Here is a 23,807-nt window from a genome sequence, read left to right on the forward strand (position 1 = left end):
TGCCACGATGATTGTAGGAAGAGGATACGGTGATACGGGTTAACTCTTTAGCAATAATGGGTGATTAGAAAAGAAAGGCAAAAGCAATGCTTTTTTTAAAAGAGCCGTAGAGGATATAGCCCAAATAGCCTTTGTTCATGATTAGAGATATGGTACAAATTGCCTAGTGGCATGTTCTCTTGCTTGTGCCCATTGGAAACTATATCATCATAGCCGCATAGTCTGATGTATATTATTCAGAAGATTAGTGAGACTTGTGGCTGTGATGATTTTCTAGTTAATGGCCCAGCCTGAGTTTTCATCGTTTCATTTGTTTGATTGATATAGTCTTGATAAACTTTTAAGTCGTTGATTAACCAAATATATAATTAAGTAAAGGATTGCCAAGTGAAGTTCCATCATTCATATCAATACATGGTGATGGTGGACCATTTGATTGCATTAATTTTCTGTCATTTGCCCATTTAGGACCCTTCTAGCTAGGAGTTTAGATACTACCGCAGAGACGTTTGACATTAAAAGTTTCTTTTTCAGTTATTATTGAGTATTGATCCCTTCAATCAATAGAAATTGATGGCCCCATGGCCTAGTTGTTTCTCCTCTTCTCAGCTGTTTCTCAATTTCTTTTGGTTATGTCTTTGCTCATGGACCATAACGACTCCCATTATGTTCAGATTATTTAAGGGACAGCCAATGTTTTGCTTGGTTTTATTGGGAGATAAAATACAACTTCCGCACCTCTATATTATGTTGGGTTTTTTCTTCTCTTTTCCTTTCATTTTCTGTATTAGAAATTATTTTGGATTTTGACTCTAATTTGAATTAATTTGGATGAATTCACTTATAGGACAAAATTCTCCCATAACTTTTCTTTTTATTCAAAACTTAAACTTGAGACCTCAATACTTACTCCTTATTATACTAACATAGCTTAGTGATTATGTTGGTTCTTGGAACAACTGTGTATTAGGTGCAAATCTCTAGCAATGAAACGAACCTGAGAAACCAATCAAATAGGCTAACTGTAGGTGTTGCTAAAGCACTAAATAAAGTGAATCATCTATTCATCTTCGAATTTGGTTGTTGGGAAGTACAAGCAAGGAAAGGGGATGGTGGGGGACTGAGTTGTTTAAAATTTAGACAACCTTTGGCATTATTATTTCCAGAATGCCAAAGGGTCCCCTGATGGAGTATATTGGATTTGGCTACTAGCTTTTGTCCATTTCTGAAGTATGTATTCTGTTTCTGTTACATACATTTCTTCTCAAATTTTATCCACAAACTTAATAGAGAATGGAAATGCTTTATTGCTACCTGCAATTCTTGAACGCAAGTACGATTCAACTACGCAATTCAAAAATTCAGGTGACAAGGATCCGAACTCCGATAATAGCATGTGAAAAGGAATTGTTTTTAAGCTCTGCCTTTTGTTTTACTTCTTTGTATCCATAGAAAGAGTGTGTTTGGATAAATCTTGAAAAAAATATTTTCAAATAATATATGATTAAAATTTTCATGACATTTTTTTAAAGAAAATCACAAACCTACCTTTTCTAACTTGGGGAAAAAAGAGTATTATTAAGCTTTTTTTATTTTAAAAAAATAACATCCAATTTTTTTTAAAATTCTTGAAACATATTTTTTGTTTAAATATTATTTTTTCTTGAAAAGGTCTATTTTTAAAATAATATATGGTTAAATTACACTCCATCAATTTTTAGAAGTTACAATTTCTTTTTCTGATAAATATATTTTATACTTAAATCCATTTTAATCTAAACGAATTGTGCAGTGATACTTTTCTTTCTCAATGATTCTCAATACAGCCAATTTCAAGCCTCTATTATCAATTTGGTGACTTCGAAAAGTAAAATAAAAAAATTTAAACAAAGTTTCAAAACTAGTAATAAGAAAGCTTAGAATTTCATTTTAGGTCTAATAAAAAATTAAAAATTATTAATAGTGGTCCAAATTAACTCTCAATAACATTAAAAAGTGTTTTTATAATATGGATAAATAATCATTTTGAATTACATTAAAAAGTTGGCCACAAACTTCGAAATAACATAGCAAAGCCATAAAAAGGTAGATGGCGTCCTGATATCATGCAGCTTCCAATGGAAATCAATCTTACTCCTTTTTTCATTTTTTCAATTCTCCTTTTGTGGGGAAGGAATATGGGTAGTGGTGGTGGGACGGGAATCACTTTCGAAACTCTTTCAAATGCCTTCTTTAAGAAAAGTTTGATGGCTAAACCTGCAACCACCTTAGGTAAATCGATTTTTTTTTAAAATAAAGGTGCAAATTTTGAATAAAATATAAAAGTTAACTGGTAGTGGCAGTTATTATAAAAAATCATAATGCTATGGTACTATGTAAAAACTCTTACAAGATAAATCAGTCGGTCCTTGTAACTTGTAAGTTGTAAGTAAACAACTCCTTATAAATAAATAAATAAATAAATAATGATGCACGAAGATCCCTATAAGACTGTAAAATTACAATGATATAATACATCAGGTATATTATATATCACGATCTACAGTAAGGGCAAATAAGAAAAACGGTTTTAGAAAGCATATACAGATTAAGTGCTTCTGGTATTTAAGGATTCAGGAAAACAAAATTTTGAAGCAACTATATACTCTAAGGAATTCATGCTCTCCTCTCCAGTGAGTCAGAAATCTGAATGATCATATTCTTTGCCATCTTTTTCTGCAACAAGAGGATCAGGATGCACTTGACGAACAAATTGTCCTTTAACTCTGGGACGCTGCTCTGCTAGTTTTTTTCTGCTCTCGTATCGAACCTGTTAAGAAGTATAAGAAAAAAGTTAGCATCTTTTGAAACAATGATAGTCATTGTATAATATAAAGTTATACTGATAGTGGCGAACCTTCTTCTCATAGCATCTCTCTTTCCTTTTCAAGCGAAATTTGTTTAGAGCTGCTTCTCTTTGGATAGATCGATGAGAGTTTGCATTATTTGTGAGGTCTTCATGCTTTCCCTCTGAAGCTGCCCAAACAGTGTTAACTTGATCAACATTGCTGCTACTTCCACAGTTGCTTCCATAACCAATGCTGTTAAGATGGCTTGCATTTCCATTGCAGAAACTACTTGACACACTTTGATCAGTTGTAGGAGAGATATGTCCTCGATCTTCTGCATGTTCTGATTTGTGCTCCTGTGTGTACACAATGTGGTTTTGGGTGGTGTTTCCATTTGGACCACGAGATTCATAAAGCTGCTCTGAACTACTCTCTTTCATATTTGACTGATAAAATGCATTTACTTGAAAGTTTGGTTCAAGGAGCACAACTGAATTTGGACTTGGCATTGCTGGTGGACCTGACTGTGTATGAAACACTGAAGGAAGTACAGAACCATAGGCTGTGCATAGATCATTGAACCTTACACCCTTTACTGGAATTGGGAGAGAATGTCCTTGCGGGGGGTGTGAGGTTGCAAGTTCAGATTCTTTTGATTGGACTGTAGTTGGAGACACAATACATCTTTGCATAGGTGTTGAACTATCTGAGTTGCTGCCAGTAGCGATGTGTGAGATGTTTTTCTCACAATTTGTTATCTGTTCTCTTTGTTGATCAGAGAAGTTAATTAACACTGCAGGCATTGATATTTGCAATTGCCTGGTAGTATACCTGCATGAAAATCCATTTCAATGATAAGCATATAGAAATATAGAAATTCAGCAAGGCAGTTACTGCTTCTTCCCCATCCTAAAAAGGAAACAAATCAAACTATGTAAAATTTAGCAATCAAAAATGAAAATGTTTACATAGTTCTGAGAATATTTCCACACTAGTTAGTTTGTTTAAGGCATTGCATCCCTTGAATTCCTTTGTAGTAAATTAATTAAATAAGGAAGATGTGCAGACAAATACAAGCAACCAACTGATTTCTACCAGATAATGGGAACTAGAAGCAACTTCAAAAAAATTTAAAATAAGAATAACAAGGGTTTTTAGCAGTTACCGCTTGAAAGCTGAAGCATTAGAATGCATCAGGGTGTGCCTTTCTTCAGTGAGTTTATTCTCAAAGCTTCCGGGACAAGATCTTCTCAAAGAAAGATCCAATTGAGGAGAATGGTCAAAGTTGCCTGTGCAATTAACTGTGGAATTTTTCAGGGAACAGTTTGGATGAGTATGAAATGCTCCAATCAAGTCCATAGCTTCCTTGGAAGAGTTAATTTGAACATAGGGATTGTCATGAGCCTCACCACTGATGCTAGCATTCCCAAAATGCTCTGTATCAGTATCCTTGTCATTAGTCGTGCTTGCCTCACCATTTTTGCGGATACTCACATTTAATCCTAAAAATAAAAAGTTTGGTTAAATTTTAGATATTCCTCCTTATCAAGTAACTGTATAAAAAAAGACAAGTTTGGTTAAATTTTAGATATTCTTCCTTATCAAAGTAACTGTATAAAAAAAGACAAGTTTGGTTAAATTTTAGATATTCTTCCCTATCAAGTAACTGTATAAGTAAAAAAGCAGAAACTTACCTCCAGCATGACAGTCATGCATCATTAATGTCTGGCCTAAGCGAAAGCTTGTTTCAACCTGTTGTGTCTCTGTTCCACTTGGATATGCTTCCCCACATTTCAGCAGAGAAAATTCCTGCATGTTACCGACAGGGTCACTCTCAGCTTCACAGTCAGGCTTGGTACAAGAGCTCTGCAACAGAAAGCAATCATTTAGTCTCTACATGAAAACTTCATATAGACAACCCAAACTGAAAGCAAATTTCTTTTAACTATAAGAGGTTTATAAAGATACATAGATATCTATTGGCAAACGTTATGCATTTGATGTATATTGACTAAATGTAGATTTTTGGAGGACTGCTGCCATTCCAAAAGGTGACAAGGTTTGGTACTTTGGTAATATTCCAAACTCCAAAGCAGTTAAAAAGAAAAATTACATAGGAAATAACTGGTGGACAATTTCAGACATTGATATGATAGAATTTCCGAGCTTAACAGAGATTAGCATGCAAAAGAGTCAACATTGGAGACTATTATGAATGTAGTGTCATATTATCCAAGCATCTTAGAAGAAACATTCTCATTTACAATGAATTAACCAACAAAAGGAAATAGGATGATAATTAGATGATTCCATGGAAGCTCTACAGCCCCTGCTAGTCAGGTGATATACCCAATGTACTTGATTGTGTTGTTCTTTGTCCTTTGCCACAAATGTGTTCAAATAACTGCAATAGTATAAAAATAAATAATAACTTATAGGTCTGGAACACTAACCTGTGCATCACTTCCCTTCTCAATTAGTTCTATATTTCTCTGAATGCAAGCAGCATCACCACTTGAACGATTACTAGCAGCATTATTTTCTGCAGTGGCTTCAACCTTCTGTTGTGCAACACTCTCATCTTGGAGGCCATTAATACCAGTGGTTGACTGACAGAAAATAAATAATAAATTAAAATTCAATCAGTTGTCAACAATATATTAATAACTGAGTATTTAAGTAGAAAAAAGAAAAAATAACTGAAAAATGAATGGATGGAAGTCCTACTGATTGTCTTCTCCAAACATGTTGCCACAAGTTCCTCAGTTCATTTTTTCTAATAGGCTTAACAAGATAATCAGCAGCACCTCTCAACATGCATTTGTATACTGTGCTAATTGAATCTTGGGAAGACATCACTGAAAAGCATTAAAAAGAATGCAGATCAGTTACTTGTGGTATTATTAACAAAGCTGGAAAATTTCATAGCAGCTAAAACATTTATCTTTGGTATCATACTTATAACAGGGATGTTTTTGCAAATCTCGTGCTCCATAATTAATGTGAGAAGTGCATAGCCAGATATGGATGGCAAATCCACTTCTGTCAGAATTAGATCAACATTGTGCGGTCTTCCCTTGAGTAATTCCCATGCCTTCAAGCCATCAGGAACAGCAACCACTGCTCAAAGCAGATGAGCAAAGTTATTTTGAAGTTCTAATATTGTGTAAATTAGTTTCAAGTACTTCATTTTCTCACATTAAAAGTTTCATACAAGAACAAAGGTCAATAATAGAAATTCTTTATGGCAAATAGACAACTGAAAATAATCATATCATGTAAGAAAATAATTGTATCACTATCATGTAAGCCTGTAGTTTCCAGACTGCCAAGACTCTTAAAGCAAGTGGAAAGGAGCCATTAGATCCTTAGACTTTCATTGAACCCAGATCCCCATCACATAACCTGTAAGAAAATAGATAATTTCTTTAAAAAAGAAAATTTACTAAAACTATATAAAATAAACAAAAGGGCCATGTTTTGTGCACACAATTTTTCACTTCTTTCCCTAATTTTTTTTCTTTTCAATATTAAATCCTTATAAGCTTTTAGACTACTGGCACCCTTTATAATATCAAAGATCATATATGTCAGTCCTTTCTCAAATTGGGACTCAGAAATCTTGGATTTACTGATAGCTTCTTCAGTTCCTGCTTTTACCCCCCCTTTTTCATTGAGTCTGGTGAATACCCTTAATGATACAGACCCCAGAAAAGAAGTTAATGCTTACAATCAATCAAATTCACAGTTTCATCCTTCAAAATCAGAAGAGTGACAGAGGAAAAAGCAGAACAATCGGACCTAACCTACACATGCTTTATATTAAAGTAAACAACTTAGTAGCAAACCACAAAATAGGAAATTGGGCAGAGAGACTAACATAGTGCAAACAAACAAGTACAAGTTTAAAATAAAAAATGAAAATTATATAACCTTGACCATAAAAGAAGCAAGCAAGTTCCCATATCCAGGTCGAGTGGAAAGAATACCAAAAAAAAAAAAGTAAAACAAACACAAGCCAGAATTCACAAAATAGAAGGAACAAAGAACTAAAACAAAACCATCCTAATGAAATTAAAGGAAAGAAGCAATAAAAGAAGGTGGTATTACCTTTGTAGCTGCATTTTCTGAGAAGCGCGGCAATAATTTGTCTTGTGGAATCATCTGCTTCAACCAACAGCACCCTCAAAACCATCTTGGGCAAGAACTTCTCCCACCTCATCAACCCCTTAAATTCACCAGCCTTGCTCCCACTTCCACCACTATCTTCCTTCTCCACCCCCTCCACTCTAACTGACTTCTTCTCTCCACTCATGATGACCACCTCTCCCATGGAATCGCACTAGAGCATCAGAATTCAGAATCTTCTGCGGAACCAAAACCTCTCTAAGCAAGCACACAATATCTCGCATCGAAGTTTGGAGGGTAAAAAATAAAAAAGCAAGAAAGAAAAAGGCGATATATGGAAGCAAGGGTGGACAGAGAGACACCGTTAAGTTTAACATCGGACTGATCGAACGGCGTGGGATGAGACACCAACGTTAAAAGCCCTCGGATCCAACGGCTACCGAAAATATCCTGGTTTCAGAAAATATCTAGACACTAGGACATGCTGGCGCACATGATCCACGTCAGCAATCAGATCTGATTTTCGACCAAAGATCCAAAGCCAAAAAGCCATTGGTTCTGGTGGTGGATATTTTTTCACCCACTTTTATATATTTTTTCTTTGGTTCGTATTAGTTTGGCTTCCCATCCAAATCCAAAATCTAATAAAATATCCCAATTTCATGTGGGAGGGTGTGGGCCCCGCCGGCAGAAAGATATTAAGGTTTAAAGCCACTCCCATAGATATTTTTGAGGTTGCCCATGTATCACGTGGCTCTGTCCCAAGGGAGAGTCTGGTTTTGTGGCTTTGAAGTTGTCAAACGCGCCCACGCTGTTTGACTTTGTTTCAGCGCTGGGGTGGGATCACCTTCAAATCAACCCAGGGACACTTTTTTTCCTTACAATACAGCGCCTTCTTCTTATCCAATCATTAACTACTTTAATTACTCCTATTCTATATTCCCAACTCTAGAAGCCTACTATCATCATTATCTCTTGCTCCACTAGGATTCTTTTGTGTATTTATACACTCCTAAATTCATCCATATTTATATGGACTAAACTTAGTAGTTTAAACAAGGAAATATTTCCATTTCTTTTTATTTATTCTTTTCCCCAGTAGTATATTATTCCTTTCCTAATAAGTTCTAAATGATAAGCCTTCTTTCATTTTGTAGTAAAATTTTGTTTTCCTTGAAAATGCTACTTTACCTTTCTAAAAACTAATTTATCTGTGTTAATTTTTTATATATCATCGAGATAAGTATTTAAACACGTGAGCAATATTTATTTAGTATTGATTAGGAACTGCCTTTTTTGGTGGCAAACATGGGCTGAATTGATTAGTGAGTGCTTGTTATTAGTTAGTGTTGATTTTGCATACATGGAGCTTGAAAGCCTAAATAACTCAAATTAGAAATCTTACTATGCTAGAGAACAAAGTCATGTGTATTTGGCTATTTCATCTATGTGAGTGTCACTTTGTTAGTAACACGAATGTTTAAATTCACAACCACTCTCGTATAAATTATGTACAGTTTTATCACTAACCAATTGCGATTGGCTTAAAATTTTATTCGATGGAGAAACTGTTCGTGCTTCTGTATCTATAAAATATCTATGTACATTAATGGGCCTAGTTGTTGCATAACGAATACTGGAGGACAGAAGATATTTTCTTTTCTAGAGCAAAAAATGAAAATGATTCATAAAATTAATGCTAGCTAAATTCAATTTGAACAACAAAACATCAAATTCATACTGTAGGATTTACCTCCGGAAAAGAGACAAAGCAAGCTCAAGAGATTAAAAATTCCATATTAAGTGGCACTGTCACGAAGTACAGTTATAAATGAGTATTTCCTCTATATTATGGTGATAATGTAAATTACTTTTAGGGGTGTAGTGCGCTAGTGACTAGTGCCCGATTTAATACGACAAGGGAAGAAAAGAATGGTTAGTTCTTCTGATCCGTATTTAGGTAAACAGGTGGAAAGGCACGTGCATGTGAGCATGTGCAAATTAAGGGCGATGAACTTGGTCTCAACTTTTTTATTGCAAGCTACAATGAAAGCAACACAACACAATCCAATGACGCGACGCTTTCGGACCCAGCATACCAAATTCTTTTTTTTTTTTTAAGGAGCTTTTCATAATGATATTTGACTAAGAGATTGCATGAGTTAGAACAAGGTGCCTGTGCTACGGCCCGTAGTGGCCCATTTAGCCCGTTACCCGTGTGGGCTAAGGCTTTTAAATATGGAGCCCAATTCGATATGAGGCTTTTCATCTCAAACAGCATAACTCACGGGCTGAATGAATTCGGCGTGCAGGTTAAAATGCTAGGAGAGTTTGGGACTTGAATCCTGCACCTCCCTATTTGTATCTTGTATCTCTCATTATTCATTAAAAATATAATAATATCCTTAATGAAATTTCCATAAGTAAAAAATGCTTTCAGAATGATCTTTCCATAAGCAAAAGTTGCTTCTAGAATGGTTTTTTTATAAGCAAAAATGCTTCCAAAATGACCTTCTATTAACAAAAAATGTTTCCAGAATGACTATTCCATAAGAAAAAAATACACTTCCAGAAAAGGTGTTCTAAATCAGCATTTTTTTTGGAAAGCAAAATGTTAACAATGATATTCTAGAAGGGGTGCTCTGGAAAGTTTTAGTGGGCTTACAGAAAGCCCACTCCAGAAGGAGCACCTGCACTCTCAAGCAGGCTTTCCAGAACGAATATTTGGCTTCCAAAAAGGCCTATCCGGAATAAAAGATATTTCGAAACAAGCTTTCCAGAAAGGAGTTACTCTTGGCATAGGTGTTCTAGAAAACCTTTTTCCGAAATGGTCATTCCAGAAAAAAAAAAAAAAGGGAGGTACAAGATTTTTGCACAGAAATGTACTTGCATGGAGAGTTGGAGAAGGAGAGGGCTGAAACCTCTGGTGTAGATGGAAGAAGACTTCAGTTGGAACCTCTGGTGGTGGAAAACTGGTGCACTGTAGGAAGAAGAGAAGAAGGAATGGAAGGGTTTGCGTGGAAGAAGGGGAAGAAAAAGAAAAACATAGAAAAGGTAAAGGTAGGTTGGGGTTTTTAAAAAAATGAAAGGTGCAGGATGCAATCAAGGAGGTGTAGAATATAAGTGTCCAGAGTTAGGTATATTAATAAGTTCACCCATTTGAGCCCATACCCATGAAACGGGACATGCTAGGTGCACCCAGCAACATTGCTGGTGCACCCAGCAATTAGGTGAATGGGCAAAATTACCCTTGTATTAAAAAAATAATTCCTTCTTTCGGAAGAAGGTTCTTCCGGTAGAATAATTTATTCTATCAGAAGAACCTTCTTCTGGAGAAGCTACCGGAAGAAGGTTCTTTCGGTAGAACAAATTGTTCATCCGGAAGAACCTTCTTCCGGAAGAATAAATTGTTCTACCGGAAGAACCTTCTTCTGAAAACTTTCCGGAAGAACTTTCTTCCGGAAGAAAAAATTATTTTTTTTAACGTAAGGGCAATTTTGCCCATTCACCTAATTGCTGGGTGCACCAGCAATGTTGCTGGGTGCACCTAGCATGTCCCCCATGAAACCCATCTAACGCTTCTATTGAGCCCATAATTCAAATGGGTTTCATTTTTCTAGGCCTGCAAACACAATTTAGATCATGGGCTAATTAGGTTGGCAAACCTAAAAAAAAAGAAAAATAATTAAAAATATAAAAAAATAGAGAACTAATGTTAAAAAAAAATCATCATAATTCAAATATTTAATTGTCTAGGATTAAAGGGAACCTAGCTTCAAATCTTCATCGTTTAAAGTTTATTGAACAAAATCATGAAAGAGATTCTTTAAATAAGATATGAGATCTAAAAAATTATAATTTTTATTAAATTTTAACCAAACAAACATATTAAAAAAAATGTATTAGATGATAATATATTTCTATTATTTTTTTCTAACCATTCCACTGTGAAAATAAAATGTGAGATTCACATTTTTTTTTTATTTCTCCACTACCCAAATGTCATTTTTCCAAACAAGTCAATTTTCTATTAATTTTTCATCTATTTCCTCATCTTTCCAACTCCTTAATTACTCTTCCTTTCTTATTTATCAATCACGCTCTTAGTTATACAATCTATTATACTAGTAATATTTCCCTTAAAAAAACTTAAATAAAAATACTAATAACATATTCTCTGTTGTTGCTTATAATACACTTCTTCTTATTTATTAAAATTTATTGGACATTACCAAAAATTGTGAGCCTCACAGCTCATTTAAACTCTATCATATCATGATTTTCTAGTTTTTCAATCAATAATAAAGTATATACTCAAGGAGTATATTTTCTAATGTATTGTTAGTCATCCTCATCAAAACTTAAATATCCCAAATTTCACGGATTGATACAGTGATTACGTAGACACCCAACTCTCACATGGGGACGTCCTATCTAATGGAAAATCCATCCTTTATTTGATCCCGTTGTGTGCAAAAATTCATCCTGTATTAGAAGCAGCAGAATTAATCTAATTGGCTGAAAATACCCATGACATTAAAAAAAAAAAAACTTACATATCCCAAATTTATAAAAGAAATTGTTCTGTTATAGATAAAATTGGCCACGTGTGACACTTGAATATTCATCGTCATCCGACAAGAAGAAAGAGACGCCCCATATCCATTGCTGTCACTCTCTCACAACACTACACTACCTCCAACACATCATCTCCTTCCTTCACCTTCTTCCCATACACCCAAAGGAAAAATCTTCCATCTCCACTTTCTTTTCAATGGCCACTCTCTTTAACTTCAACTCCACCCTTCGCCCCTCTTGTTATCATCCCTCCTCACCCTCCTCATCTTATCCCCACTTCTTCAAGACACTCTCCACAACTTTCTTGGGCCACACCGTAACCCTCAAATATGCTGCCACTTCCGCAAGCATCCCTCCCCGTTCACTCTCCGCTCACATGTCATGGGACGGTCCTCTCTCTTCCGTCAAATTGATCATTCAGGGTAAAAATCTCGAGGTATGCTTGGGTTTTGGTTTTACCCGCACATGCTACCCCCACTTTTTTTTCCTCTCTTAAAAGCAACAATTTTGAACCTGGCCTAATCTGTTATCTTTCGCGGTGTTTAGCTCACTGATGCAGTGAAGCAGCATGTGGAAGACAAAGTGGGGAAAGCGGTTCAGAAGCACAGTCACCTAGTGAGAGAGGTTGATGTGAGGCTTTCTATTCGAGGAGGAGGTGAATTTGGGCGAGGACCCAGAACTCGTAGATGTGAGGTGAGTCTATTTTCATTTTAAAGTTCCAATTTTGGTAATCTGGGGTGGGATTAATTGCAGCATTACACACATACATGCCTAGTGGGTTCAATTCTTTGATTTGGATTTGCATTAGGTGACTTTGTTCACGAAAAGGCATGGTGTGGTGCGGGCTGAGGAGGATGCTGAAAGCACCTATGGAAGTATAGATTTGGTGTCATCGATCATTCAGAGGAAGTTGAGGAAAATAAAGGAGAAGGTGTCAGATCATGGTCGCCACATGAAGGGGTTCAATAGGCTGAAGGTTAGGGAGCCCGTGGAGCAATTACCTGTCGAAGAGGATGAAATATTATCCCCACAGGAGGAGGAAGAATCAATTGACGAGGTTGGTAGTTGGTACTTAACAGTTGGTCTTGTTTGGTTTCATTTTATCTCTTCTTCATGTCATGCCAATTTCCTTTATTATGCTTGCTTTGATTTCTGATTGTGCACATCTTGAATTCGGTTCATACTTGTATACCTGTCAACATTTGTATTCATTGTTAACTGTGCTGAATGACTTAGCGTGATCCATGTAGCCGACCCTACCTAGTGGGATAAGGTTTTTCTGTATAGAAATGAAAGTTGTTCTACATGAACAAAATAGAAAATTTGATGGGTGTTTGCTGTGGGATAAGGTTTTACACGCATATTGAAAAACTCCTGTGCTATCTGTTGTTGGTAGATACATTATTGCTTATAATGAGACAGTGCTTTTCTTTCTCTTTCCTTACACTGCTCCTACCCAAATTGTGAGCTGTTTTAACCAGGTTGTTCGCACAAAGTACTTTGACATGCCACCATTGACTGTGGCTGAAGCAATTGAGCAGCTTGAAAATGTTGATCATGACTTCTATGGTTTTCGAAATGAAGAAACTGGTGAGCAATTAGTGTATATATCTTTTGTTTGGTTTTGTCCCCCTGCCAAACTATGAGTAATTTATCTTTTGATATCCTGGGAATTGAAATGTTTTTCCTCTGCTTCAGGGGAAATTAATATTGTGTACAAAAGAAAAGAAGGAGGATATGGACTCATTGTACCAAAGGGAGATGGCGAAGCAGAGAAATTGGAGCCTGTAGTGCTTGAACCAGCTATAGAATCCTCCCTGAAAGAATGATAGGCTCCCACAATAAACTCTTTTTGTAAGAACATAAGAGCTTGTACATGATTAGCGGATACTAATGGCGGTTTCTTGGAGCCAGAAGTGCATACACAATTTCAATGGCGTCTCTGACATTTTAAAGTGCAAACCAAGTTTTAAAGTATGATGTACGCTTGGATGACTAGTCACTATAAATGAAAGAGATGCACCATTTCCCATGCACAGCATTTGCATATAATGTCCAGAATACGCCTTTTCTCTAACAATTCCACACACTATTTTTCATCACTGGTTTTGTTCTGCTTTCTTGTCTATTGCTTATCCAGATTACACCATGAAAAGTAAATCATTTTTCTCTTCTGACCCTTATTTAATTGTTTGTCTAGCAATTTTTTTGCGTGTTGTGTAGAGTTGATTAGGTAAATGTTGGCCACCAAGAGAAAGGCAAGTGATTTTGCCTACTAGAGGGGATGCAGTATGGTATCTGCATTCCAATTTTTTGGCTTGGTTGGATCCATTGGAATCGTGTCAATTGGTGAGATACCATAAAGTAGTGCTGGATCATAGGAAATTAGTGAATATATAAATTATATATTTGGCTAATAAACTTTGATGAAAGCCTGAAAGTTGCAAAAATGCCATGATACGAAGATTACGTGACCCCAGTATTACTAATTTCATTGAAGCATCCAACGCTCAGTTGCAGTGAATGGCATGAATAAATGAGCGTCATTCGTGAATAATATGAATATATGATGAACGTTTACGGAGGAATGTAGCTGTTCCTGTACCTAAACCACCTTGATAAATCCTCTGTAAGCTGTTGTAAACCAACATTACCGTCTGTTATTATCGTTCATATAGTTCATTGAGAATGCAAGTCAAGATCAAATACTGAACTCCTTCCACCGATACAACCATGAGTCCCTGCTCAATAATATTTGCAGGTAATATCGGTTCAGTAACAATAACTCCTGCGTAGCCATAAAAACCCAACTCAACCCCTTTTCAGTACAATGTCACCTTGACCATGCTTGCACAAGAGACCAACGGTGAGGGAAAAGAGAAGTAACCAACCAAGCTCACGTTCGAAAACTTAGCAACAAACCACTTGCACTTGATCACCTAAGGTTCCGTCAGTTCTCGGTACACCAACAAGAACCATGTACACTTAATAAATGCATCTTTGAAAGGTCATTCTTGTGAACCTGGTCCTAGTTGCCAAAGGAAGGATCCAAGTTTGTTGAGATGTTTTTTACCATATACCTTTTTTTTTTCTTTTGGGGTGCATGATCCAGGTCAGTGGCCAAACCATTGATCCTGTAATCAAGTGCAGGAAAAGCCAGTGATCCTTATGTAAGGACTATCTATTCTGTCAAGTGTTTCATCTTTTTGTCTAGAAAAGTAGGATGATTATACTACATTATTTACAGAAAGATGAAATTATCGTAGTCAGAAATGTTAATACAGAGAATACATATTATGGATTTCCTTGTAGAAGTGATTTCAAATATTTCACTCCTTTCTTCCCCAGTGAGGCAGAACCCAAGATATACTAGAACTTTTCGGTTAGTAAGAGCATGTATGCCGCCCTTTCCCTAACTTTTTGCAGAAATGAAACGATTGCATACAGGTTTGCACTGACAGAGTAGTTTGAGTTGGCTTTTTCTCTCTCTAATATATCTTAGATAAGAAACTGCTGCTTATAATAATAAAAAAAAAAAAGGTCTAAGATTTTATAAAAAGAAGATGAATGAGATATAAAAATGTGGAACGATTTGTTACGTAATTGATAAATTCGTTAGAGTCGCACTGTCAAGAGAGAAGAAATGCGTAAGTTATTAAAAGTAAAGAGAACTGATGTAGTATAGTAAGAGTGTAATGTTAAGCAACTTTATCGAACATCATCGTTAAATATACTCGAAATATTAGGAGTAAAAAAACAAGCTAGCCACAAAATTATATACGCACAATAATAAAAATTGAGAAATTGTATTATAATTTTTTTTTTACAGAAAATGTTGTACAACAAAAAGATATTACAGATTGATGAAATGATCAATGTTATAGAAAGAAATAGAGAGAAAAAATTAATGTAATAGAAAATTGTTGTATAAATAATATAACTGGCACAAAATCTGATGACAATGACATTCTCTTAGAAATATGTAATCCAAGGCGTCTTACATAAACAAATATCACACTACAAAGCACAAACTCTGATTTAATGGTTACTTCTGCAGGAAACAGCATTGCTTCATCCCGATACGGCAAAACTAATTTCTTTTATGCTTCAAGAAAATCAATTAACGGTTTGTATATCCACAGCAGTTGCCAGTGAAAAATAAGTTTGCTATAGAAAAATGTTACTTCCAGAACACTATTGCCTTAATGGCCACAAACACAATTACCTGTTTTCATATTTGATTGTAGCGGTCTCACTTCAACATTTTCCCCCCTTTTCAACGCCAGAATAATAGGAAGAGCTGAGGAACTACTAGTATGACTCTTTCCCCTAATGTTTCTTGGGAAAGCCTTTGAGACACAAGGAATGAAACAACAAGGGGCATCGAAACTGAGGCTAAAAACAGGAAAAAAATTGACATATTCACCTTTATCTAACTCAAGATCGGCTACGGCATGACCTTTTTTCGTTTGCCAGCAAATGTCTCCTCAGAAACAGTTAAAAGCTTATTGATAGACATTCCCCTGCCTCTAACAAGCTTCTTGACTTCAAACCTATGCTTAATCCTATCATCAAGCTTGTACCCAAGAAATGCAGGAAAAAGCAGCAACTCCTCAATGTCCCGCCCCATCTCCTCTATCAAGTACTCCATCTTCTTCTCCAAAGAGGTGTGATTATACTGCAGTATCTGTGGCTGCTTCTTGCTCATAGCAACAATGTCTTCACACGAAAACCCATAATTCAAGAACAAACTAATGACCTTCTGCATGTTCCCACAGTTTGTCCTAGTAGCAGACCTAATCGCCATTGCCAAGTCCTTTGACCTATACCTATAGCCAATCTTCACCAGCAACACCAGCTTATAAGCGATGTTCTCATTGAATGAAATGCTCAGAAACGTGGGCCCTTTAATCAAGAACTTGAAGATCTCATCAGAATCCAACCCACATTCCTTGAGAAACTGTATTCTAGGACGCAGTTTCCTCTCTCTGCTAGTAGTAACAATAGCCGGGTAAACTTGTATTATCCTAAATATCTGTTTGTAATCAAACTCGGCAAAAGAACTCAGAAACCCTACGTGTTCCTCCACATGTGCCACACTGTAATTCAAGAATATGGGAAACCTAAGCAGCACTTTCCCAACACTATCTTCATCTCCATCACTAAGCTCCATCAGAAATTTGACTCTAGGAACAATTTGAGTATCCAAATCATGGTTCAAAATTTGAGGACGTTTCAGAATCAAAGCAATGCCACCAAAAGGTTCTAAGAAAGATATGGTTCTGTCGATTTCTTCAAGCGACCTGCGACACAAGACCTTTGACAAATTCACTTTGTTTAGCACGTGCACAACCTGGTCAACGGGGATTCCTCGGTCAACTAGGAATTGAACCTTCTGAGGAAAACTCTCCAAGAATTCTTGCTCCGTAGAAGATAAGAGGCGATTGAGTTGCTGTTTCTCGAGTTTTCCTTGCAAATTGTCTCTCAGAAAGGTTAACAAAGGGTCAATTTCGTTGGCTGTTAATATGGTTGGGCGCTTTGTGACTAATTTGCAGAGAGTGAGAGGGTCGAAGCCAAGAGAGCGCAGAGAGAGAAAGCGAACGTGCAATGAGTCAATTGGCACAGAGGCTAGGTCATGGTTGTTGCACAAGAGGACTTGGGTCTCTTCAAAGCCGATTCCAATATCTTGAAACAGAGCAATGATTGATGCTAAAATAAAAACGAAGCGTGAGTGAGTGAGTCTTGTAGGTGTTTGAGAAATTGACTCTGAGAAGTGAGTTAGTCAGTTACCTACCGAATTGGGCGTCGGCAGTGGCGAGGGAGTTACTGCAGCGGCGGCGGTGAATGGAGGCCTTGTGCGACGGTTGTGGTATGATGTGTTGTTTGATGAGGGAGCATAGGGGTTGAGGATGGAAGGTTGAAGGTGAAAAATGGAGGGAGGGTGAAGGATTTAATAGTGGGTGTGGATGAAAGGTGGTAGAAGAACACAAACATGAACGGTTTGCGGACAAAGCAAGTGCCAACACCATGTTTGCTGCTGCTGAAAATATGCCAACCGGAATGAATGAGACAAGGATAAACTCATTTGCTAGTCCCCAACGCATCACCAACCAAAATTTGAATTATCCCTGGGAGACTGAAAAATGATAATAATTAAAAATTAGCATTTTAACAATTGCATCATAGAATAATTTTTTGTTTTTATGTAATAAATATTTATAATATATAAATTATTTAACAATTAAATTTCCTATAAATAAATATTGTTTATATGTAAAGTATATTTATATTTGTAATAAATAATTTAAATTATGATATAAAATTATTTTTAATTATTGAATTTTTTTAAAAGGAACAGTTAAATTTCAATTTAGAGAAGAAGATAAAAGATGATATATCGAAAGAAATGAACAATTAAGGTGATCAAATACACAAATAAAAAAATATAGCAATAAGATTAATATTTTAGATTTTTTTTTATTTAATTAATGTGTCACCACCCAATAAACATATGGTTGGATTGATTGGACTGCCCAAAACCTAGTATCACTTAACTGGTTTGAATTTTTAAACATTCTAAAATTGACTGAAGTTAATCCAATTATACACCTATGTGTTTGTACTCTTACTCCTTTCAAAACTTTACATATAATACTTTTGTTGTATTTTACCAAATGTGTTTCGTAATGTAGGTGCTTCATTACTTGTCCACAGTGATGCAATCACAAGTTCAAGCCTAAGATTTAACACATTGCATTTTTAAAATGTTGGATTTTTGGAAAAAAGAGGGACCAAATGATGAAAATTTTAAGCAATTGTAGAAAGTCTAAATCATGCATAGATATAAATTATAACTCTCAAACATTAGTTAGGGACCTCTCAACGCTCCTAACAATGATCAACTCAATCCATCACAATGTCACTCTTAATACAAAACTCTTCTCATATTTCATAACCGATATATAACAACAAAATTCGTAAACGCTACGTCAATTAATAGTATCAAATAACATTTTAATTATTGATTAATACTAATTTATTTATTGCAAATAAAAAAACTAACACTGTACTTTTGTGTCATTGCTACAGCCTACAAGGTTTAATCCTTGCTCTATTTTTATCTTTCTTAACACAAGATAATCAACCCAAAGGAAATCCATAAAATAATATGAATCCAAGTAAATGAAAAGAACTATATGAAAGGTTACTATGCAAGCTTCTAATAATCTTTCATTTATTTTTGTACTATTTAGAACTTAACAATTTAAAAAGAAGAAAAATAAACACATCCCCCCATCCCCACCCCCACCACATCAAAACTCCTTCATAAATACCCAAAAAAATACTTACAACCAAAGGTTTATTTTGTTCATCATCATAATCAATTTTAGACACAAGGAAAAACATATCTCAATGTAATTTTTTTTAATAAAGATAATTTTAACACATTTTTGTAATATTTTATTTTGTATACGGACCATTGTCAACTATATCGGCATTGGTCTAGCTACTACCCAGTCTCCGAATTGTGGGAGTAACCTATCTTCGGCTACGCACCCCGGCCTTGAACTAGTTAAGTTACTACCCAGTCTCAAGTGCGTTTTATTCCATCCATATCAACTTATGGTTGTTCTATTAGTTTCTACATACTTATCGTTATTTTACTAGTTTCTTACTTGGGTGCCAGAATCTCTTTAAACAATCACCACTTCTATATTACCCCGCCACAATAACGACTACCCTCGCTCCATCATCATCTAACCTTGGGAACACCAACCAATTTTATGAAAATAAATTCTATCAAAGTCTAAAACAAAAGAAAATGTAACTTTATAGTTTGTTTGTTTTTTTGCAACTTAATCTTCATAGTTTCAAAACTTTCCAAATAGATCTCAAATGTTAAAAAGACTATTAAAATTTCTAGGAATACTTCAAATGTTAGGATTCTTTGAAACTCCAAGTAGCTAGTTACAAACTTCTATAATATAAAATATCAAACAAAAATAATCTAAAACAACATAGGAACCTAAAGATTAATTAACCTATGTTCTACTATAGCTGCTAACATTATAGCATAAACGTAAACATTTTAACAAATGTAGCCCCTTGAATTTTAGAACCGACATAAATAATGGTAAGCTCAATTACAATTTTTATTGACTTTTTCTTTCACAAGGCCATCCTCTTATTATTAGTCATTCACTTTTAAAAAGAATTATTCCCAAATATGAGTCTCTATCTAACATGAAGCAAAATATCCTAATAATTAACAAAGGAAAGAAAAGCAACTCACGGCTGCAAATATATTGAAGAAAAAAATGTTTCAATTTAGGAAAAATGGAACCGAAATTTACAAAGGCAAATGTTTTGACACTACAATGCGCATGTTTAGAACTCCAAAACCAATCTCTTTCCAAGAGGACGTAGTTTTTAATTGATAAATGCCAATGGAAGACCAGTAGTGCCACCATCAAATTGCACAAAGGCGAAACCTGCATTAACTTGTAGCTAACTTAAAATTTCAAGTTAAATGACCTGTAAAGACTTGAATTATTTTCTGACTCTTGGTTTGTTAAAACTTTCTTTTTTTTCCTGTGCTCTTTTACAAAGAGGTGTCTGTTATTAAAATGGCAGATGTATTTTCCTTTCTGGATTTTTTGGAAAACCTGAAAAAAAAAGAGAGAGACCCGCAAGGTGTTATGGCATATTTCTAGTCAATGTAGTATTTGAAGAGACGTGAAAGGAAAAAGATCAACCTATCCAAACTACCTTATAGTCTAGTTACATTGATCTCCTTCCTTTCCATGTTTTTCACATACTTCCTACCAAAATGGCTTGATTAAAGCATCAAAAGAAAAAATCAGTGACCATAAGCAGTTTGCAGTAAGTATACTTGCCTCCTTTTGGTATAAGGCTTTAGATCACCTTTTGTGTCTTTACAGGCTTCTCTCCTCTCATGTTGATTACATTGTCCCTGAACATGACACCACAAGAAATATAAAAATTCTTAGGACTGCAAAATTATATGTACTTGAAGCAAGCCACATCCACAAAATGTGGATATAATCTCCATGCAATGGCCCTAAAAAAAGAACAGTTTTTTATACTGATTGACTTATTGCCACTTATTTCAAAGGAGAAAAGCATTGCGTACAATCACTTGCTTCACAACCTGATGAAACATAACTTTTTTCGGCATAATACATACCAGCATATAAACTTTCTTCGTATTATATTTATGTTATCAGCCAGTGTTACTTATGTAGAAACCAAATTAAATAATACCAACGACAAACTTGTGTTAATTCCACGATGTCTATCATCAAGGTAGTTCCCAAACAGCACAAAATAGGTGTTGACAGAAAACTAGCTTGCTCTCAATTCTAGAACAAGACAACATAGAGATATCTTGGGAAATTTAGAGTGAGGCATAAATGGTAATATAAAACAAACTGGCTGGCCACCAATAACAGAATTTATATATATCTAATCATGCAAGGGTATGCACATTGAAGTACAACAGACTTCATTTATTGAAACACATGGAAAATTTGTGCTGAATTGCAAAGTCTGTGTTAAAACTTACTTAAAAAATATAAAGATAATATTATTGATTGGAATTTAATGGAGCCATTTCTTTTAATGACAGAAAGAACAATTCAGGATAAAATTATGAAGGATGATTAATTGTCTCACAATGGCTGTGTATGAATAACTTAAGCCATTTGGGGAAAGTTTAAGAAGGGCTAGTTAAATATATACAGGCTTATAGGGAAATAGTAGGACGCATGTGCAAGTAGTAATACTCAAATTAATTATGGACAGCTAAAAATAAAACAAAAATAGAAACTGAGCTTTTCAGAGAGCTTTATCCTTTATCTTAAAAAACACAGTAAGAAGCTTGTGCATAACAGAGTCTCCGATCAGAAAAACTAATCATCATATGATGCTATCCTCTCATTTTACTTCTGGATGTCAAGTGGAGTTGTCAACCAACAACAGTGGTGTATGTAGTTGAAGGAATCATCATCATACAAGTAATACTAACAGATCTACAAGCCAATCTCGATAAATAAAAAAAAATAGGAGGGCATGAGCATCACATTAACCTCCGGCAATGTAAGGCAACGATTTGCCCATTTATAGTTTAGATATATTTTTCTTTATAATTTCTTGCTCTATTAATTAAGCAACAGGACGGAAAATGGTATGAAATGCTGAAAAAGGTTCCCTAAAAGGACCACTTGGACTCAATAGGTAATAAAACTTTTATTCAATACTGTATGCTTCTATTCGCTGAAAGTTCTTGAAACATATACCACTGTGTTTATGAATTGTGAGCACATAATTACGTATATTTTTTTTTTACCAAAGTGAAAACAATTTGTCCATGTCAGCGCCACAAGCATATGTCACGAGAAAATTAAACTAAAATTTATGATATTCAAACTTGTGTAAACTAATCATATTAACATGGAAAATATTAGACTTCAATAACTTGATAGCATTAAAGTTAAACTCAACACACAAAGCACTCTTAATCAAAGATTATACAACACATATAAACATGGGGAAGGAATTAACTACGAATATGTAACGAGAAAAGTATTATAATTCTTTATTAGTTCTTAAAAACACCAATATTTCTATCATATATATATATATAAACTGTAGTGTGGACATTTTGAAGGATTTATCTTTATCATACAGAAAGGAGAAAGCAAACAAAGCTTATCAAGCATTACGAACAAAAGCCAGAACAGGAAATTTAATGATTAAAGAAGCCAAAAATAAAAGTAGTACACAAGCTCCAGTAGAAAGAGATACGAAATAGTGAGATAGATCCCATGCAATCATTAAAAAAGAGAGGAAGAAAACTAATCACTTATCCACATTGCACTAGAAGTTGCAATTTTATTCTTCATCGAATCACTGTCAAATCCAAGCTAAACCTTCCGTGCGTGAGATGGCAAAACCATCATAAACAGTTAAAAGAACACTACTGACATTGCCACTCCAAACCCCCACCAACATAAATCTTAAACTGGAATAGAGCAATACGCCGAAACCAGCATAAAATATAAAGGCATCACCATTTTCCAAACATGCGATAACGATGCAAACAACACAACACATCCCATAAAAGCAACACGGAATACAAAAACATGAAAAACAAAAGCAAGTGACGAAGGTATTAGCTGTGATAAGAGTCACTAAGACAGTTCAATAATTAAACACAGACGCCATGGAATGACTGGAAAACTTTGATTTCGAAGTTCAAACTGAAACAAATGTATCGAATGATTGGAGCATTGTATATGCAGAAACAAAAGCTACGTACGGTCTTACTTGGAGTTCTCAATTGCATTGACATGAACGTCACGAGGCGCGAGAGTGGAGTTACTTTTCCTCTTGGCGAGAAACTTGTTCTTGGTTTTCTTCTCTCTGACTTTCCAAACGTTGTTCTTCCTGAACACGAACTTGTCCACCTTCCACCCAGGGCTACTCGTGTCGATCACCGTCACTTCGCTCTTCGTGAACCCCTTCAATTCGTTCCCCTCTTCCTCGTCCTCACCGCGGTCCGCGGCGGCCTCCTCTTCCACTTCCGGCACCGCCGGGTCGCCGCTGGGAGCGGCAGGCAAGGCGGCGGGGACGGAGGGTTTGGAGTTTGTGGTGGTGGTGGTGGCGGAGGAAGCGAGGAAGATTTTAGGGTTTGTCTGTTTCCGGGGGCATTTTTTGTTGGTTTTGGAGAGGGTGGCGCCCATGCAGAAGAGCTCAGCGAGGATGGTGCTCATGGGCATGGGCTCGTCGCGGGCCTCGGAAGGAGGGTTCCGGGGCGGGTCATTGGGGCGGGCCTGAGGGGATTGCGGATGGGCCGTGAGGAGGAAGGAATCGAGGTTGGGTTCGTCGCCGGTGGGGATGCCCTTGTTGGACCGGAGGCGGTCGAGCCAGTTCAGACCGGATTTTCCGGTCTGGGCCGAGCAGAGCATGGGGAAGGTTCTAGAGAAAATGGACGGGCACTGCAAGGAGTAAGAGAGAAACAAAGGGGAAAGGAAGAATGCGCGTCGGTGACTGCCACGTGGACGACAAAGTGACACTGAGTTTTAAAATTCAAAACCTCAGCAGTGTGGATACGTTGTGAACCACGCCCCTCTAAAACCGCTGATGAGGATCGTTACTTTCAGTTTCTTTTTCCTTTTTTTTAGTTTTTTTACAAACTACAAAGCATCATAAATAAAAACTGTTAAACAAGTAGGCTATTTATTCAAGTGT

General features: G+C 35.9%; 4 protein-coding genes across 7 annotated transcripts; 1 reads left to right on the forward strand and 3 right to left on the reverse strand.

The window, feature by feature from the left end:
• Nucleotides 1-2,498: 2,498 nt before the first annotated feature.
• LOC100784383 (two-component response regulator-like APRR9) lies at nt 2,499-7,318 on the reverse strand. 2 transcript variants are annotated; one of them, XM_003523269.4, is made up of 9 exons: nt 6,939-7,318; nt 5,787-5,948; nt 5,556-5,686; nt 5,282-5,437; nt 4,523-4,694; nt 4,238-4,330; nt 3,994-4,129; nt 2,897-3,659; nt 2,499-2,809 (listed from the first exon to the last, which is right to left on the reverse strand). In XM_003523269.4, exons 1-9 carry the CDS (start codon nt 7,159-7,161, stop codon nt 2,678-2,680), a joined length of 1,968 nt encoding a protein of 655 aa, XP_003523317.1. In that variant the 5' UTR covers nt 7,162-7,318; the 3' UTR covers nt 2,499-2,677. The 2 variants fall into 2 exon arrangements, with proteins under 2 accessions (XP_003523317.1, XP_006578870.1); XM_006578807.4 differs by having other exon boundaries at nt 3,994-4,330; nt 6,939-7,316.
• A 4,394-nt stretch (nt 7,319-11,712) lies between these two features.
• On the forward strand, nt 11,713-13,714 carry LOC100784915 (30S ribosomal protein 1, chloroplastic-like). The gene is given in 5 exon segments (NM_001255024.2): nt 11,713-11,970; nt 12,081-12,227; nt 12,343-12,591; nt 13,016-13,124; nt 13,233-13,714. Coding segments are annotated over 5 exon segments (876 nt in total). The 5' UTR covers nt 11,713-11,730; the 3' UTR covers nt 13,364-13,714.
• A 738-nt stretch (nt 13,715-14,452) lies between these two features.
• On the reverse strand, nt 14,453-17,661 carry LOC100799904 (transcription termination factor MTERF8, chloroplastic). Its single transcript, XM_003522478.4, has 2 exons — nt 17,329-17,661; nt 14,453-17,243 (listed from the first exon to the last, which is right to left on the reverse strand). Exons 1-2 carry the CDS (start codon nt 17,636-17,638, stop codon nt 15,982-15,984), a joined length of 1,572 nt encoding a protein of 523 aa, XP_003522526.2. The 5' UTR covers nt 17,639-17,661; the 3' UTR covers nt 14,453-15,981.
• Nucleotides 17,662-19,810: 2,149 nt separating this feature from the next.
• Nucleotides 19,811-23,666, reverse strand: LOC102663205 (uncharacterized). 3 transcript variants are annotated; one of them, XR_005891210.1, is made up of 3 exons: nt 22,884-23,663; nt 20,304-20,508; nt 19,811-20,200 (listed from the first exon to the last, which is right to left on the reverse strand). XR_005891210.1 is itself a non-coding variant. In XM_006578809.4 (3 exons), exons 1-2 carry the CDS (start codon nt 23,522-23,524, stop codon nt 20,451-20,453), a joined length of 699 nt encoding a protein of 232 aa, XP_006578872.1. In that variant the 5' UTR covers nt 23,525-23,658; the 3' UTR covers nt 19,811-20,200; nt 20,432-20,450. The 3 variants fall into 3 exon arrangements, 2 of the variants coding, with proteins under 2 accessions (XP_006578872.1, XP_040870963.1); XM_006578809.4 differs by having other exon boundaries at nt 20,432-20,508; nt 22,884-23,658; XM_041015029.1 differs by lacking the exon at nt 19,811-20,200 and having other exon boundaries at nt 20,430-20,508; nt 22,876-23,666.
• Nucleotides 23,667-23,807: the final 141 nt, after the last annotated feature.

The sequence above is a fragment of the Glycine max genome, chromosome 4 (genome assembly GCF_000004515.6).
Source record: "Glycine max cultivar Williams 82 chromosome 4, Glycine_max_v4.0, whole genome shotgun sequence".
Taxonomy (NCBI): Eukaryota; Viridiplantae; Streptophyta; class Magnoliopsida; order Fabales; family Fabaceae; genus Glycine; species Glycine max.